Here is an 18,136-nt window from a genome sequence, read left to right as displayed (position 1 = left end):
CACACATTTAGCGTTGTTATGTTTTCTTGGTAAATTGACACTTTCATTATTATATATTTCCCTTTTTATCCCTGGTAACATTTGTTGTTCTGAAGTCTATTTTGTTTGATATTAATATAGCCATTTCAGCTTTCTTTTTATTATTGTTTGCATGGTATATCTTTTTCATTCTTTTCATAAAGACATGTTTATCTATGTCTTTATATTTAAAGTAGGTTTCTTTGTATTTAAAGTATGTTTGTGGACAGCATGTAATTGGATCTTGTTTTTTAATCCAATCTGGTGATCTCTATCTTTTAATTGTTATGTAGAGGTCATTTACGTTTAATGTAGTTATTGATATGGTTGTATTTAGGTCTACCACATTTATTATTTTGTTTCAGCTTTTCTGTCTTCTTTTGGAATACTTGGATATTTTTCGTATGTCATTAAAATATTTTTTGCTATTGTAATTTATCTATATGTTCAGCTCTAGTTTAGTTGTTGCTCTAGGGACCACAATATACATATATAACCCTTCACAATCTACTTAGGGTTAACACTGTACCATTTCACCATTTCAAATGTAATATAGAAGTCTTAAAAACAAATAGGTTTGCCAGGCGCAGTGGCTCATGCCTATAATCCCAGCACTTTGGAGGCCAAGGCGGGCGGATCACCTGAGGTCAGGAGTTTGAGACCAGCCTGGCCAACATGGTGAAACCCCATCTCTACTAAAAATGCAAAAATTAGCTGGGCATGGTGGCAGGCGCCTGTAATCCGAGCTACTCAGGAGGCTGAGGCAGGAGAATCGCTTGAACCCGGGAGGCAAAGGTTGCAGTGAGCCGAGATCGCGCCATTGCACTCCAACCTGGGGAACAAGAGCTAGACTTCATCTCAAGAAAAACAAAAACAAAAAACAAATAGGTTTATCTCCCTCCACTGACCTTTGCATTATAGTTATTATACGTATTTCATCTATCAACATTGGTAAACCTATCAAACAATGTTATAAAAATTTTTTTTCAACAGTAATAAGCCAGGCATAGTAGCTCATGCCTGTATTTGCAGCACTTTGGGAGGCTGAGACAAGAGAATCGCTTGAGCTCAGGAGTTCGAGACCAGCTGGGCAACATAGCAAGGCCCCATCTCTACAACAAAAATAAAGAAAATTGGTGGAGTGTGGTGGTGCATGCCAGTAGTTCCAGTTACACAAGAGGCTGAGGTGGAAGGATCACTTGAACCCAGGAGTTCGAGGTGGAAGTGAGCTATGATCACACCACTACACTCCAGCCTGTTCAGCCTGGGTGACCGAGCAAGACCCTGTCAAAAAACAAAACAAACAAACAAAAAGCACCAATAATAAATACTTTAAAGAACTTAAGAAGATTAGGGGATAAACGGTAAATATAGCCTTTTAAATTTATCCAGATAATTACCATTTCTGTTGCTCTTAATTTCTAAAGATCTGGGTTTATCTCTGCCATTGTTTTAAACTAAATAACTTTGTTTAGCTTTTTTTTTTTTTTTTTTTCCAGTAAGTCTGCTGGTGACAGATTCTCTTGGTTTTCCTTCATCTGATAATCTATTTTGCATCCTTCTTGAAGGATGTTTTCACTGGATATAGATTTCTGGGTTGACAATTATTTTAGTGCTGTAAAGATGTTGTACTACTTTCTTCTGGCCTCCATGTCTTCTGTTGAGAAATCTGCGTTCAGATAGTCATTCTTTGTATGGAAGAAAACACAAGAATGTGTCCTTTTCTCTAGCTGCTTTCAAGATTTTTAAATTTGTCTTTGGTTTTCAGCAGTTTGGTTATATATGTTTATGTGTGATTTTCTTTGAGTTTAACCTATTTGAGATGTGCACAGTTTCACAAATCTATAAATTTATGTCTTTTACCAAATTTGGGGTGTTAATGGCCATTATTTTCTCAACTATTTTTTCTCCACCAGTCTCTCTTCTCTTCTGGGAGTCCAGTGACATGGAATCTTAGGCCTTATGATACTGTTCCATAGGTCCCTGAGACTGTTAATTGTTTTCAACCTATTTTCTCTGTTTTTTCAGATAGAATAATTTCTATTGATCTATATTCAAGTTCACTGGCTCTTCCTTCTGTCACCCCCATTCTGCTATGAGCTTATCCAATCAATTTTTAATTTCAGATATTGTATTTTTCAGTTCTAAAATTTCCATTTGGTTCTTTTTTAATAATTTCTATATCTCTGCTGAGAACAACTATTGCAATCCATTTCAAATTATAACAGCCACTTTAAAATCTTTTATAATTCCAACATCTAAGTCATCTTAGAGTTGGCATCTGTTGATTGTATCTTTCCTTGAGGATTGGTCACATTTTTATGGGTTGTCGCCCCACCACCCCATCTTTAGTTTTGCTTTCTCTGGTTTCAGTTATTTGCACTCAATAACAGTTGAAAATATTAAATGGAAAATTCCAGAAATAATTCATAAGTTTTAAATAGCAAACCATTCTGAATAGTGTGATTAAATATCACAGTGACCCATTCTCTCCTGCCTGGGATGTAAATCATCACTTTGTCTGGTGTATCTCAGTTGTGTATGCTATCTACCCATTAGTCACTTAGTAACCATCTTGGTTATCAGATCAACTGTTGCAATATCACAGTGTTTGTGTTCAAGTAACTCTTATTTTACTTAACATTGGCCCCAAAGTGCAAAGTAGTGATGCTGGCATTTGTTATAATTGTTCTATTTTATTACTAGCTATTGTTGTTAATCTCTTATTGTAACTAATGTATAAATTAAGCTTTATCATAGGTATGTATGTATAGAACAAAACATAATATGTAAAATGTTTGGTACTATCTGCAGTTTCAGGTGTCCAGTAGGGATCTTGGAGCTTATCCCCCGTAGATAAGGGGAGACTACCATATTCGTATGTTGAGTAATTTTGGATTGTGTCCTGGACATTGTGAATGTTATATTGTATAGACTCTGGGTCCTGCTATAATCCTCTATAGAACGTTGATTGTGTTGTTATTGCTGTTCCAGGAGACAATGAACCAACTTAAGTTCAGATTCTAAGCTCTGTCTCACTTTCTGTGGGTGGTGGTTCTAATCTTAGTGAAAAACCACCAGAAAAGAGAAAAAATGGGAAAATCATCCTATGGAGATGACTTCTCTAAATTTTAAATCACCTGTATCATTTGCCTTCTTTTGTCTAACTTTCACAGAGTTGTTATTTAATTGTGTTTTGTATTTTTGTCCAGTGTTTTCAGGTGTATTCAGTAGGAGAGGTAGGCTATAATGGATTTACTCCATGTTGGCCAGAATTTGAACCTCCTGCTCAGTTTCTTTTGATTTGCTGGAGTTTAAAAAAGCTAGGAGAAATGAAGCTCCAAAGCACAGTGAAGACAGTGATAGTGGCATTAAGAAAACAGCAAATATCTCTCTCTTGTTTGGAATCCTGTTCAGAGGTCAAGGCATTCCTTCTAAATTGTGGTAACCAAGCCGACATTACTACTTCTACTTTTTGGATGAGAACACTCAGGAAGAGCTTGCCATTTGCCTGTTTGATCTCAGATCAAATTCCTTGACCTTCTCTTGCTCTGTATTGTCAGGCCCTGACCATCGCAAACTACATTTTCAAATTTCTTGAAAATAAGCTTTTAATTAGATTCTGCCAGTGGGAGGCACTGGCTTGAATTTGGAGGGCAGGAGAAGAGAAGAAGCCAGAGCATGTCTACAGTCTCTGCTTTGGGCAGCATTCCCAGCAAGGGCAGTGTTTCCTCTGTGCTTCTGGCTTTCATAGATACCCTCTTCCTCCATGTTCCTGCTAGGCTGCTCTGGTTCCTCAGTTCCTCTCCTCGTCCCTCCACACTAGGGGTAGTAACGGTCTCCTATTGTGCCACATCTTTGGGTGGTCTCAAACCCCATTTGCACTTTCATCTCATCCAACATTTAATAAACATTTCCCCAATTAAATTGCTTTCTATTTTTTTTTTTTAATTTTAAAAAATTTGAGATGAAGTCTCACTATGTTGTCCAGGCTGGTCCTGGGCTCAAGCAAGCCTCCCAAAGAGTGAGTCACTGCACCTAGCTTTTTTTTTTTTTTTTTTTTTAAGTGACAATTTCTCGCTCTGCCACCCAGGCTGGAGTGCAGTGGTATGATCATAGTTCACTGCAGCCTTGAACTTCTGGGTTCAAGGGATCCTCCTGCCTTGGCCTCCCAAGTAGTTGGGACTACAAGCATGCACTACTACTCTTGGCTTTTCTTTTCTTTCTTTTTTTTTTTTTGAGAGATGGGGGGTCTCCCTTTGTTGTCCTAGCTGGTTTTGAACTCCTGGCCTCAAGAGATTCTCCTGCCTTAGCCTCCCAAAGTGCTGGGATTACAGGCATGAGTGACTGCATCTGGCCCAATTAAATTCTTGCTACAGGGATAGACTGCTTATCTGGACTCAGACTGACACAGTCCATATGGGAGGGCAGCTGAACAAAAGCTGTAGCTCAAGTCTCCTGATTCAAGTGTCAATGTCTTCCCACTGCCCTACTCTTGACAGGAAGGGAACATCAGAGGAAACAGGCTCCCTTCTGGCCAACTAGGAGGGCAATGCTCTGATCTACATTGCACAGTATTTTACAGGAATGTTTAAAAATATGTTGTTCACCAGGAGTTCAAGACCAGCCTGGCCAACATGGCAAAATCCTGTCTCACAAAAAATACAAAAATTAGATGGATGTGTTGGCACACACTAGTAATCCCAGTTACCAGGGAGGCTGAGACATGAGAATCTCTTAAACCCAAGAGGCAGAAATATATGTGTGTGTGTGTGTGTGTGTGTGTGTGTGTGTGTGTGTGTGTGTGTGTATGAAATATATAAATATATTTCATATATTTTCTAGGAAAGTCATCTTATATGCATGGGCGTCTTCCTTTCGTGTTAATACAGTACATTATCTATTGGAACATCAACCCTTCCTCACTGATATCCTTACTCCTCCCATATGTTCTGTTAGACCAGGTGGCAGGTAAGTCTTAGAAAACTGAAGTGACTTCAGGAAGACCCAGCAGAGCAGGAGATAAGTGAACAAGAACCAGGGCTGTGGCTGGGGCGAGGACTCCTGCTGATGTGGTCAGTGTGGTGCCAAAGATAGAAGATAGGATGGCTTCACCCCCAGAGCAAACCATGGGTCATGAAATCCTGTGGTATCTGAGAGGGATGAGAGGTTTGCCAGCTTCCCAAGGCCATAAGGCTGAAAAGTGACAGAAGAGGGACAGAGAAAAGTTCTTGGCAGTCTCCACAAGTTGGTACAAGGACCAAGCTGGAGCTGGGGCCACAGACAAGGGAAGAGAGCTCCTCACCCAGTCATGAGAGCCATCTGCCAGTCCAGGACAGCAGGGCAGCATTTCTTGGTCTTTGACCTGCCATGGGCTTATGAGACAAAAATGAAAGCGCAGCCAGCATCCTCTGCCACAAAAGACCTTTAATGGCTTCCTATTTATTATTCTTTTGTTCATTTGTTAGAGTTGAATAAACTATAATAATTTGTCTGACATAAGAATGCCACAGGTATAACAGATAAACCTGGCAGGTGGTCCAGGAATGAGAGTGTCACAAAATAATCACTCGACACAAGGGCCACAGAGCTGCAGATTCTTCCCAGCCATCCCTCACTCCTGCCCCAGGACACAATCCATGCAGGCCCCCATTCCATAGGAAGAGGCAGGTCCCACAGCATCTGTGGCTAGACCTTAACACGGAGCAGAGATGCCTGGGAAGACGGCACTTCCTATGCTCGTTCCCAAGTGCTCTCCTCATCTGCCATGCAGGTCAGGACCACACCCCGAGTTTGTGAGGCACCCACTTCTTACACTCACCACCTCATATGACCACCTATCATACCCAACTCTCCTATGACCCTTGCAATTGTCCCAGTGAGGTGGGAAGAGCCTGGCACTAGCCTTATTTTACACACATTGAAACTAAGGACACACTCGGACCTAATGTAATATACCCATGTCATGCGCTTGCTGTGCCCTGAGCTCCACATTTTCACCTAGAATTCCTTGTGGGGTGGGGGTGGGGGGCAGGGCAGGCAGGACTTTGTACCACGGGCTGATCCATGTCTCACTAAAGTGTACAGGATTCCTGGGGGAATCCTGCCCTCAAAGGAGGGATTTTGTCATAAAATCCTCCCTGAGTCTGTCTTTTATGTGAGCCAAGATTTCCATCCATCTGGCTCTGTGTAAAGATGAATTTAACCCTAGGCTCTCTCTCCATCACACTGCTTCTTCTGCTGTCCCTTGGGCCTGGGCCAGGAAAGTGGGGTGCCAGACAGGGGTGCAGACACAAGTCCTAGGTGGGGGATTGAGCCTCTTTCCTTGCTGCAGAGCTCCCCATGCCTCATGGGCCAATATCAGGGTCAAGACCCATCCCCACTGAGCACCAGGTCCCTGTTCAAATCAAATCTTGGCCAGAGCTTCAGGGTGGGTTGGCTAGAAAAAACATCAACTATGTACGTGTGTGTGTGTGTGTGTGTGTGTCAGGTTCCAACACAAAGACACTTTGTACTGAAATGCTGGAGCCATTCCAACATGAGCAGCAAGAATAGAACCTGTGCTGGCTGGTCTAAGATCAAACCTGGAGATGGTGGTTTGAAGTTTTTCTTCAAAGAAAGCTTGAAAATGAAATCTTAGTAGGCAAGACAAATAAAAGCAGAGTTGTTCTGGTGGAGGTGGAAATGGGAGGAGGGCTGGAAACCTATCCTTTGCCTCCACTCCCATCTTCCCACCTTAGCATCCCCTGACAAAGCTCTGTGGAATACCAGGGGTTCCGCAGCACCTGGTTTGAAAACCACTGTATCAGTGTCTACAAACCATGGGCCCCACAGACCTGTGCTTTGACTTCCCTTTTGGGGTGACGAGTTGGGAGTGTGATGCGGGGAGGATGTTTCCCCTTCAACAGGGCCTCTCTTTGAAGCCGCTGTGCAGTGACCCTCTGGGGAAGTGGTAGAGGCAGGGATCCTGCAACTTTAGTCCAGAAGGGATGGCAGAAGTGATGGAGCTGCCTGGGCCAGGAAGACATACCAGGCCCAATGCAGGCCGTAAGGCCATATAGATGAGGGTTCAGGAGTCTGTTTTGGTCCTTTTGAGTTTAAAAAATATACGTATCAGAACAGGCATAGGCCTATGTCCATGAGACCCTTTAAGAGTGTAAGACTGGGCCGGGCGTGGTGGCTCAAACCTGTAATCCCAGCACTTTGGGAGGCCGAGACGGGTGGATCACGAGGTCAGGAGATCGAGACCATCCTGGCTAACACGGTGAAACCCCATCTCTACTAAAAAATACAAAAAACTAGCCGGGCGAGGTGGCGGGCGCCTGTAGTCCCAGCTACTCGGGAGGCTGAGGCAGGAGAATGGCGTGAACCCGGGAGGCGGAGCTTGCAGTGAGCCGAGATTTGGCCACTGCATTCCAGCCTGGGTGACAGAGCGAGACTCCGTCTCAAAAAAAAAGAAAAAAAAGTGTAAGACTGGGACCTAAACCCTTCCTCCTGGATGGATGGAGAACAACCAGTCCCCAGTGACTGGCAGGAGAGAAGCTGCCGCTCTGGACTGCTGACGCCACTGGGGGAATGCATCCGCTGTGGCTCAGCTCTCAGGGCAAAAGGCTTAGGTTTTCCCTGGGCCTGAAACCCTCCCAATGTCACTGAGAAGCTGTGGTAGCTCCAGCTGATCCTGCAAGAGGCCTTACACTTTCAAGGGAAGGAACAGGCAATTTCTATTTCTCCTTGCCCTTAGATTTTCTGCAGATGGGTGATTTCAGCTCCCTGAGCCTGGGGGCTGGTGATTCTCTTTAACCTGGGGTCAGAGCTAAGGCCCCTTGGCCTCTGTGGGGTTCTGACAGATGGGAGATGTGACTCCAGACCTATGAGGGTCCGAGATGTCCGCCTCCACCACTCACTGACAATATCCATGTCTTCCCTCTGTGCCCTGGTTGATGGGACCACTATTTTTGTACATGATATTCCTGAATCGTGTCTAAATTTCCTGCTCAGCTAGGTCATCAAAGCCAAATTAGCTGTGTCTCATTCCGGTTGACATCTACCTAAGTGAGAAGCAGGGCACGTGATGAAGACTGGTGGGGAGGGCTTCTCCTGCAGCAAACTTCCTGTGTGACCTTGGGCCATCCCTGCAGTGGCAGGGCCACACCCATGCAGCCATTTTCAACTTAGAGCCCTGACCGCTGACTTTCGTCTCATCTGGGCCTCATAACAATTCCTGCGTCAGGAAGGGAAGGGATTATAATCCCATTTTACAGTTAGGGAAACTGAGCCCCAGAGGTTGAGTAGCTTGCCCAAGTCCCCCAGGTGATTGGTGACAGCCAGGACTGAGAGGTGGCATTGGGGACTTCCAGGGCAGAATTCCTTTTACTGCACCACGTAGGAACCAGCTTGTCAGGAACTCTCCCACAAAACCAGCAGCCAGGTGAACCCACTCTAGCAGGGCTGAGCTTTGACGCTGAGGTGCAGCCAAATAACTCAGTCCTTATTTTCGTGGGGACTGAACTCTTCCCCTGGGTGGAATGCTGAGGAGGGCCAGCTGGCCCTCTGCTCAGTGGGTTTTCACCAGGCCATGCTCTTCCTTCCTGTCAAGACTGGTGTCCACACGCCACCCACAGGGTGCACTACAAAGTCCCGGTGACGGACGGCGTGGCCAGCGCAGGCCCCAAATGCTTGGTACAGTAACCGCCAGTACTGTGGGCTGGTGCCTGCGGCCTAGTGAGGCTCCGCCACCTCTAGTTTCACTTCAAGGTCTCACCTGGACAGACTGACTCCAGAAGGGAAAGGGGCCCTGCAGAGAAGCACTCACTTGGCCATGTTTGGGGGCTGGGAGGTGGTGCCTGGAGTTGACCAGAAGCTTGGAAACATGACCTGGTGCTTCCTCTCCAGGAAGAAGCTGAAGGAAACACTTTGGTCTGTGTGTCCCTCGAGGCTGCAGCACATGGCTGTGCAGCAGGGCACCTGGCCAAGGGGAAAGGGGTGCCAAAATCCAACCTGTGTGTCACTCACAAAGCTACGCATTCTAGTGTGGGTCTGAATCACCTGGAAAGGGCACCGTCTTCTAACTCACATCAAGGTACAATAGGGACCAGCAGCCACCAGGAGCCCTGAAGGCAATTGCCCTCTATTACCTCCCCCTACAACGTTCCCCTGACTATGGACTTCCTGAGGATGGGGGCTGGGACTGACCCATCTCTGTGTCTCCTGTACTTGGCATAGAGCTGAGTCATCAGCAAAGGATGGTAGGCTGAATTCAACTACGTTTGGCCATTGCTTTGTACAGTCCTGGCTCAAGGAGAAAAACAAAAAAAAAGATAATACTCTGATCCTTCCCTGCAGCTGGAGAAATCTGCTAAACAACACTGGGCTAAACCCAAAAGGGTGAGTGTGATGTTCAGGCGGAGGCTCGGGAAACCAGCCTGACAAACCTTTTCCATGCATGCGTTAGGGATAGGGGAAGAGGTTTTCAGGAAAGAGGTCATTCCGAACACTAAAGGGTCTTGTGTCAGCCCCAAATGTTTCAGAAGACACTGGGGGGGGGGGAGGGGTGTATGTTTGCCATGCACTGCTCCAGCATTTCATCAGCTCTGTGCCTGCCCAGATGAGGTGCAGCCTGCCCAGCAAGCTCTAGGAGGGGCTGGATGCCTGGGAGACCGGGGAGTACGACTGCCCCTAGCTGACTTGGTTCTGGTCTGGGGAGGGGTCCCTTAGGTTGAGTGGTCATGAGCCTCAGAAGTCGCACTGCCAGGCTTGTGAAACAGGTGATTTCACCGTGGGAAATAAGTCGCACTGCCTGCCCAGGAGGTGCTGGACTGGAAAGGACTGAGATGCCACTTGCATAAGATTTTTTTGTCTCCCTTTTCAGACAAGTATGGGACAGAGATGGAAGGGAGCAGAAACTGAGGAGAGAGCCCTTGTCCTGCTAATCAATGTATTTGTTTGGGTAAACCTCAGGGTGTCTGCATCCACAGGGGGCAGTGAGGTACTGCAGGCCCTATCACAAGCCCCTCAGCCAAGCCTCAGCAAAGACATGCTCTGCTCCTCCTTGGGCAACTCAGGCTAGCTATGGGCACAGCCTGACATCAATCCCTTCCCAGTCCTGGGCAGGGGGTGGAGTTGAGGGGAGTTGGTGCTCCATAGGGCCCTGCCACCTCTGAGGTCCAATAAATCCACTCTGGAGACAGAGAGACCAGGCAGCAGCTCTGGATCCACCCACCAGACCAGGAGTGCTAACATTCCCAAATTCTTGGTGGCCAGAGCTAGGAAGGCCCATTGTGATCATCTGGTCAAACTCCTTGCTTTCCCAAGTGAGAAACTGAGGCGCAGAGTGGGGAAGGAACTTGCCCAAAGTCACACAGTAAGTTATTCTCAAAGGCCAGGCAAAGAGGATAACTCCTAACACTTTCTACCTCATCTCCCATCTGGCTTCTTGCCCCAGGAATTGCCCTAGGTCTCAATCACGCCAACACCAGCCAATGCGTACTGGGTACCCATGACACTGGGAGCTACTGGAGGTCATCAACTCCCCAAGAAAAGAAGGGGCTTATTTGCTACCCAGCAGCCTCCTTCCCTTTGGGTGAGGATATCTCCATGGATGCTGCCACCTTCTGGGATAGGACCCCCTTTGCGGCATGGTGGCCTCAGGCACACTCTCCCAGTCTGCAGGTTCAGTCCAGCCCTGGAGAATGGCAGGGGGAAGCAGGAGGATACTAGTGGCCTCAGCCCCTGCTAGACCCCCATCCTCACTTCCTACATGACCATGTGAAGTCCACAAGGAAGGGACATAAGGCAGACTCTCCTCTCCCCACCCCCTGCCTCCATCTCCCAGCGGCCCACTTCGGGAACCCTCATCAAGAGCTTCAGCTAACTCTGCTGCGGGCTGGTGCTTGCTGAAGACCCCCTCCCTCCCTCCCTCTGCTTTTCTCTCTGCATATCTCTAGACAGGCCCATGCACTTGAAATACAAGGTAGCTAAGATGTCACATCCTGACAGTACTGAAATATACTTTGTTGAGTCCACACAGCTTGCCTCAGTCTAGGTAACTGCTGGTAAGAAAGTCACTCCAGTTGCTTTTCTCTACTCCTGTGGTCTACAAACTTTCACCAACGTCACTATCAGACACAGAGGGACATCGGGTGGGGAGGAGGGTGAAGGCAGAAGGTCTTTGGTGGGTCAGAACTTCAAAAAGGCATTGAGAATCTGTCCACAGATCTGCCCCTCCCAGCCAGAAGGAGGTGGCCTTCAATGCGGTCATCTTTTAGCTGCCAGAACTTTGTTAACCACCTGGAACCGTGGACATCTTCTCTCGTGTCTTGAGCCCTCATCCCCACCCCTCCAAGCCCTCATGCCCACCACACCGTGTCCTGCATGCCCCATCCTCCCCTGTCTGCTCCCCATCTCAAGTCCAATTCCAAGGCCAGAACCCTGGCAGCTTTTCTGGGAGACAGAATGAAAAGGAGGGGAGTGGAGAGGCAATGGCAGAGATGGGGTGGAGCCGGTGTGCTGTGGTCCTGTTGGCATGGTGATGTGGGGCCAATCCTGAGGTCAGAGGTTCATCACCGTGATCTGGAAGGCCACAGGCCCCCCTGGTAGAAACTGGAAGAACAAAGGGGAAAATAAACCAGAACGGGAAGAAGACGAATAAGCATCCGAGCGCACGAGAGTGGAGCCGGAGCCACGTGGAGGCAGGGCCGGCCCATCTATCTGTTGTTGAGCTGTGGAGAGCCGGTACCGTCCTCCTCTTCTTCCTTGTCATCCTTCATGCCTTTCAGTCTCTGGCGGGCAAAGTCCTCAAATACAATGTCGTCATCACTAGTGGGAGAGACAAGGAAAATGTGGCGTGTTTGCAGGGGCAGGGAGAGTAGGCTTATCCAGAGGCCCGGCCAGAGGTGACTCAGAGTGTGGCTCTGGGGCCGGGGAGAGAACCACCCTTTCTGAGGTCTCTGGCCTCGGCGGCTGACCATAAGCAGAAAGGCCTGTCTGGCAGGCACATGTGGATACCACCTGTGGCAGTAAGGACAGTCACATCAGGACTCAGGCCAGTCATGAAAGGGGCAGAGAGGGGCATGAATTTGACTCTTGTGCCTAAGGGCTAGAAAAGTAACCCGGTTCTTTAGGAGGTGGGGGGAGCAGTGTGGCTCTGTAGCCCAAGGAAGGACTTAAGAGGCCAGGCCACCAGTAGTTGTTTCACAGCATGTTCTGAATCCCCCAAGAATAAGACTGGTAAACCCCACCCCACCACCCAGAAAACTACCCTTATGAAGCATTCCCGTTTCTGGACAGGAAGGAGTAGTTTGGCTTAATGGAAGAGAAGACCATGGAGAACCTTTCTCCCAGGAAGTGTCAGCTCAGATTCTACCATGGGGGATCCCACACAGGAGAAGGCTGGGGTAGGAGGATGTGAATCTAAATAGGGGAGTAGAGGACCTGTTCGTGAGGAAAGGGGAGGCTTAAGTGGGGTTTCAGGACTAAGGACTGCCTTTAAGAACAGCGAGTTCCCTTCTACCATGAAACATGTCCACTTAGGACCATGCAGGGGTCCATCCAGGTCCCCTGCCCAACAGGGTTCAGCCAGTGCATGCGGCATCCTCATGGGGTGACTTGAGACTCCCACACCCCAGATTTCTCCTGGGGGACAAGGGAAGATTGGCTTTGGAGCTGCAGCAAGAAAACCAGTTGGCCCTGGAGGTGGTTCTCGCAGTCGGCCCAGGTCCTCCCCCTCTGGCCACTGTCCGGTGACTCGATGGCCTTTGACCGCAGGGAAATCCACATCGGTTGGTCCTCAGGAGTCAGAAGCAACAAGATCCCCAGTCCCCTGCCCACCCCACAGCCTGATTCCACTGGCTGGCGTGGGCAGGACAGGAAAGCCGAGCCCAGGGCCATGGACCAGCCCTGTGTGAGCCGAGCAGGCGCTGTGGATGGACGAACAGACTGACGGACGGACGTGCAAGGACGAGGGAGGAAGACAGACCCCACCAAGGCAGGAGGAAGAGGAACAGGCACGGAGGGTCCTTCAAGTCACATGCAGGCAAGCGGATTGCTGAAGAGGCGAGCAGAGGCAGCTCTCAGCAGACGGGGTTAGACCAGCGGCTCCTCAGGGGTTAATAAGCATATATGCAAATGACCCCTCCGCCCCGCCCACCCACGGCCCGCCCCGTCCCCGATGCTGCAGGCAGGGTTCGGCTTACTTTGTGTCAAGTTCTATGAGATTGGTATCTACTGGCGTCTGGTTCTCTGGAACTAAACACAGGGTGGGTGGGCAGAGTGTCCAGGGGTTAGTGAGTGGATGAGCACGGGGCGAGTAGGCACAGGCTCCCACCCTGGGACAACCAGACTAACATGAGGAGTGCAAAAGAAAAAGGGGAATGGAGAGGGGGGAGGACTCATTCCTGGTACTGAAACACCCCAAGGCATCTGAAAGGCAGGGAGGAGGGCACCAGGAGGGCCCCAATCCCCACTGCAGCCCCAGAAGAACAGAAAATCCTCTAACTTCTGTTTCTTTTGGGAGGTCTCCAACATGACTTACGTTAATTCCTAGCATGTATGACATTTACCAACTCTAAGACAATCTTTTTTTTTTTGAGACAGAGTCTCGCTCTGTCGCCCAGGCTGGAGTGCAGTGGCGCGATCTCGGCTCACTGCAAGCTCTGCCTCTCAGGTTCACGCCATTCTCCTGCCTCAGCCTCTCGAGTAGCTGGGACTACAGGCGCCTGCCACCATGCCCGGCTAATTTTTTTGTATTTTTAGTACAGAGATGGGGTTTCACTGTGTTAGCCAGGATGGTCTTGATCTCCTGACCTCGTGATCCACCCGCCTCGGCCTCCCAAAGTGCTGGGATTACAGGAGTGAGCCACTGTGCCCAACCAGACAATCTTTTGTATATTTTCCTTCACATTTTAACATCTCTGAACTTTGAGTGTATCTTACCGTCGATGGCACTGCACAGTTTAACCATGGAAGATTTTTCCTAATCATATCTACTATAATGTTGTCTCTCTTCACTGAAAGTCTCAGATTCAGTGAAATATGACCAATCTGCTATCACTTGAAAAACATGACAGGCCGGGCGCGGTGGCTCATGCCTGTACTCCCAGCACTTTGGGAGGTTGAGGCAGGCAGATCACCTGAGGTCAGGAGTTTGAGACCCTCCTGGCCAACATGGTAAAACCCCATCTCTACTAAAAATACAAAAATCAGCCAGGTGTGGTGGCAGCCGCCTGTAATCTCAGCTACTTGGGAGGCTGAAGCAGGAGAATCTCTTGAGCCTGGGAGGCGGAGGTTGCAGTGAGCTAAGATCCACTCCAGCCTGGGCAACAGAGTGAGACTATCTCAAAACCAAAAAAAAAAAAAAAAAAAGGAGAAAAACATGACAATAGTGTGTCCAGCGGTCATCTTATCCAAGCAGCCCCTTCCCCTACTTCCAAACGGGATCCAGCCCATGCCTGGGTGCAAGATAGAGGCTCAAAGCATGGTCAGTGAGTTCCCTCCTCCACTCCTGGTCTCTCTCTCCCATGGGGAACAGGAGCCACGCCTCACTGTGTCCTGGTTGGGCCAGAAGCAAATCGAGTTCTGGATCCCACAAAAGATGTGGGGACCTGAGAAAAGGGTGACTGGGCTGAGGGCAAACCGGGGGGGGGGTGTAGGTTACAGGGTCACATGGCAGCTGCTGGAGAATCCCTACCCCAGAGACCCACAGATCCTGCTCACCTTCCCGATGCGGGGGTTCCTCTTTGGGCTTGGGGTGCATTAGGGTGAAAGGCAGTTCCACAGCCACATCACTGAAAGAGACCCAGACCCAGTGAGCCTTGAGCAGACTCGCAGGCTGTGAGACTCGATGTCAACGCCCTGTCAGGGAGGACTGCGAAGGGTTTTGCCATCAGAGGAGGTAGATCCAAAAGATGCCCTCCAGCCCCAGTTCTGCCACTCACAGCCTCGGTCTGCCTGGGAGCTGGATGAGGAGACTTCCTCTGGCTCCAAAAAGAAATGGAAGCCTCCCCTTTCCTGAGAAGGCTCCCTGGGTTCCCATGGGCTGGGAGGAGGCCCAGGGGTGGGAAAGGATTGCCCAGGGCAGCATGCACCATGGTCACTGCGGGGCTCCAGAGGTGCCCTGGGACCCTGCCCACCTCAAATCGCCACAGCCACCCTCACCTCCCCTGACACTGCCCTTCCCAACTTCCAGGTTGGAACTCCTCCCACCCTCACACCATCCCATCTCCCAACACCTCCAGGGCACTCTTGTAAAAGTGCTCAGGTGACCCTAGCACCCCTGCAATCTGGATGAAGCACTGTGGAGGTCAGTTTAGTCAGGTTTAGGATGGCCCCAGGGCCCAAGGCTGTCCACGCTGTGGGGATGCAGGAGAAAGCAGTCGGGAAGACCCAGCCACCAGCCAGTGCTTCTGATGGGGCTTTCTCTGTACTTGGCCCTGATGGACAGAATAAGAGCAAGTATTCACATGGTACTGACCCTGTGCCAAGGATTACTGTAAGCCCCTTCCATAGAGTAACTCATTTAATCCTCGCAACAACCCTATTATTATCCCCAATGTACAGACTGGGACATTGAGACATGAGGAGATTAAAATATCGTGCCCAAGGTCACACAGCTATTAATGATAAGTGATAGCAGATTCTGGCTCCACAGCCACACCCTTGATCACTGTGTGACAGTAGCAGAATTGAGACCAACAAAAGCAACCCTGAAGGCTCCTCTCAGCTTGGGGTGGCATCACCCTAGGAGACCCCCCAACTGCGAGTGCCTACAGGCACAAGCCACATCTTACTGATCTTTTTGTCCAGAGCCCAGTTGGGAAAGAGGAAGGGACAGGGAATGGAGTGGTCAGAGGCACAAGCCATGCAATTAGAAAGGTCTGTTCCACCAGCCTCACCACTCGCTGGTGCAGCACTTTCTAGCTTTGAGTCTCACTGAGCTCCACGTGGAAATGGGGATAACAACAGGTTCTAGATAGCCTGTCTTCTAGAACCACTGGAACTTCTGGGAGATGAGGCAGCTAAAGGGCTGAGTTAAACTGTGAAGCTTGACCAGGCACAGTGGCTCAAGCCTGTAATCCCAGCACTTTGGGAGGCCAAAGCGGGCGGATCCCTTGAGCTCAGGAGTTCGAGACCAGCCTGGGCAACATGGTGAGACGCTGCCCCCACCACCCATCTCTACTAAAAATACAAAAATTAGGCCAGGCACAGTGGCTCACGCCTGTAATCCCAGCACTTTGGGAGGCTGAGGCGAGTGGATCATGAAGTCAGGAATTCAAGACCAGCCTGGCCAAGATGGTGAAATACTGTCTCTAATAAAAATACAAAAATTAGCCGGGGTTGGTGGCAGGTGCCTGTAATTCCAGCTACTTGGGAGGCTGAGGGAGAGAACTGCTTGAACCTGGGAGGCAGAGGTTGCAGTGAGCCAAGATGGCGCCACTGCACTCCAGCCTGGCCGACAGAGCGAGACTCTGTCTCAAAAAGAATTTAAAAATCAAATAAAAATGTGAAGCTTGTGCCTGCCAGAATCATTACTTCCCCTCAGTGGGAACCTGGGGGTTTTACAAGGCTGTCAGAGCTATTTGGCCTTTTTTTCTTCTCTTTTTTTTTTTTTTCCTTTTGCTTTGGGGATTGCTTCAGAATGGAGCTAGTGGAAGACTGGGTTTGCCAACAGTTTAGTGGAAGAATCTGGATCTTAACCTTCTACTGGGCCAGGAATGATAAGGTCAGGGGCCACATCTGATTCCTCTCTGGGACTCTGGCACTCAGCACTAGCCTGGACACAAGCCCGGGGTGAGGAAATCTTTGCTGAATTATATGGAACTGAATTGAATTGAACGAATTTCACCTGTCAAATTAGTCTAAGATTTCTTAGGATGAGCCACACTGCCATCTTGTGACAGGAGGAGGCCAAACTGCTGTGTTTGGGGTACATGCATTTTTGGAATATAAGTGCATCCAGCTGGCTGCAAGGAGACCTTGTTTACAAAATAGGATCTCCTAAGGACCTCTCCTTAGCAACACTCGGCCAGCAGTTCATCCTCACTAGTGTAGAAGTTTGAAAGTCATGAAGTCTGCATTTCTCCAAAAGCTCCTATAATTCAGGTGATCAGTAATTCAAACTGCTCTCTTGGGGGCCACTCCCTGTATCAATGTAATCAGGCTTTGCTCTCTGTAAAGGTCCCTGTCACTCGGGTGGGATGGAAGAGCAAGGTAAGGTTTGTTAAGGAGAAATTGTGTCTCCCAGCTCACACCTGAACCTGGCAATCTGAAATGACCACTAAGATTCCTTCCAACCCAGTGCCCTGTGATTCTGGTCAGTCAACCCAATGGGCTCCAGGCCCTCCAGGAAGGTGGGTGAACGGTGGAAGGGAGGAATTTACCTGGATGCAAGATCTCCCAACAGGCTGGGTGGGTCAGAGGAGGCAGGAGAAGTGGTTGGGAGAGAGTTCAGAGAGGAGAGAGGAAGAAAACAAAAAGCACATTCATTCACCACTTCTGCTGTCCCCCGGATAGAGAAGACCCATGGGACACACTCCCATCCACCCCCCTGCACAGCCCTGACTGCTCTTTCAGGGATACACTGAAATGGCATTAGCCCTGCCCCAAGGGACTGGGATCCAGACCCAGCTCAGCAAACCCCCTGAGCCCCAGGATCCTCATCTGTAAAGGCAGTGTAAAAATAACCCCAGTGCTGCCTGCCCCAAGGGAGGCTGGGCTATCTAAAGGCAGAGGGAAGGACTCCGGAGTTGCCAAGAATGTTTGAGGGACTGCAGATCCTGAAAGGTCACCAGACACAGGATTTGGGATTTGTAATTTTGAGATGTTTTATTATATAAGGTCAGGATTACACACTGCCACTGCCAAGAGGCATTCTTCTAATAATCAAGGAGACCCAATGTCTAATGGGATTTAGCTTTTCAATCTTTTCATAGAAATTTATGAATTAAGTTACAAAAAAGAAATGTAGTTGTTTTTTCTTCTTCTCCCCAAGCTTCCACCAAACTATGCTCCAGGGCAGGGAAGTCTGGTCCACCGCTATGACCCCAGCCCATGACCTGAGTTAGGGGAGGAGATTTCAGGCAATGTTTGGGGCTCTGTTTGGGCCTCTGTTTCACCATCTGTAAAA

General features: G+C 48.8%; 1 protein-coding gene and 1 pseudogene across 2 annotated transcripts in view; both read right to left on the bottom strand.

Annotated features, from left to right (window-relative positions):
- Positions 1-7,482: 7,482 nt before the first annotated feature.
- Positions 7,483-9,676, bottom strand: LOC105555217 (annotated as a pseudogene). Its single transcript, XR_001008437.1, has one exon. The product of XR_001008437.1 is annotated as an uncharacterized LOC105555217 (transcript).
- Positions 9,677-9,849: 173 nt separating this feature from the next.
- ARRB1 (arrestin, beta 1) overlaps positions 9,850-18,136 on the bottom strand; it is a 45,176-nt gene continuing 36,889 nt past the window's right edge. Inside the window, exons 13-16 of the mRNA XM_012002035.1 lie at positions 17,391-17,414; positions 14,728-14,798; positions 13,209-13,260; positions 9,850-11,832 (exon numbers count right to left, since the gene is read on the bottom strand). Of these exons, the coding sequence (XP_011857425.1) occupies positions 11,721-11,832; positions 13,209-13,260; positions 14,728-14,798; positions 17,391-17,414 (259 nt within the window). The 3' untranslated portion in view covers positions 9,850-11,720. The remainder of the gene's footprint in view (positions 11,833-13,208; positions 13,261-14,727; positions 14,799-17,390; positions 17,415-18,136) is intronic.

This window comes from Mandrillus leucophaeus, unplaced genomic scaffold (assembly GCF_000951045.1).
Source record: "Mandrillus leucophaeus isolate KB7577 unplaced genomic scaffold, Mleu.le_1.0 Scaffold674, whole genome shotgun sequence".
Taxonomy (NCBI): Eukaryota; Metazoa; Chordata; class Mammalia; order Primates; family Cercopithecidae; genus Mandrillus; species Mandrillus leucophaeus.
The sequence above is the reverse complement of the archived record's forward strand: the minus strand, read 5'-3'. Positions and strand labels throughout refer to the sequence as shown.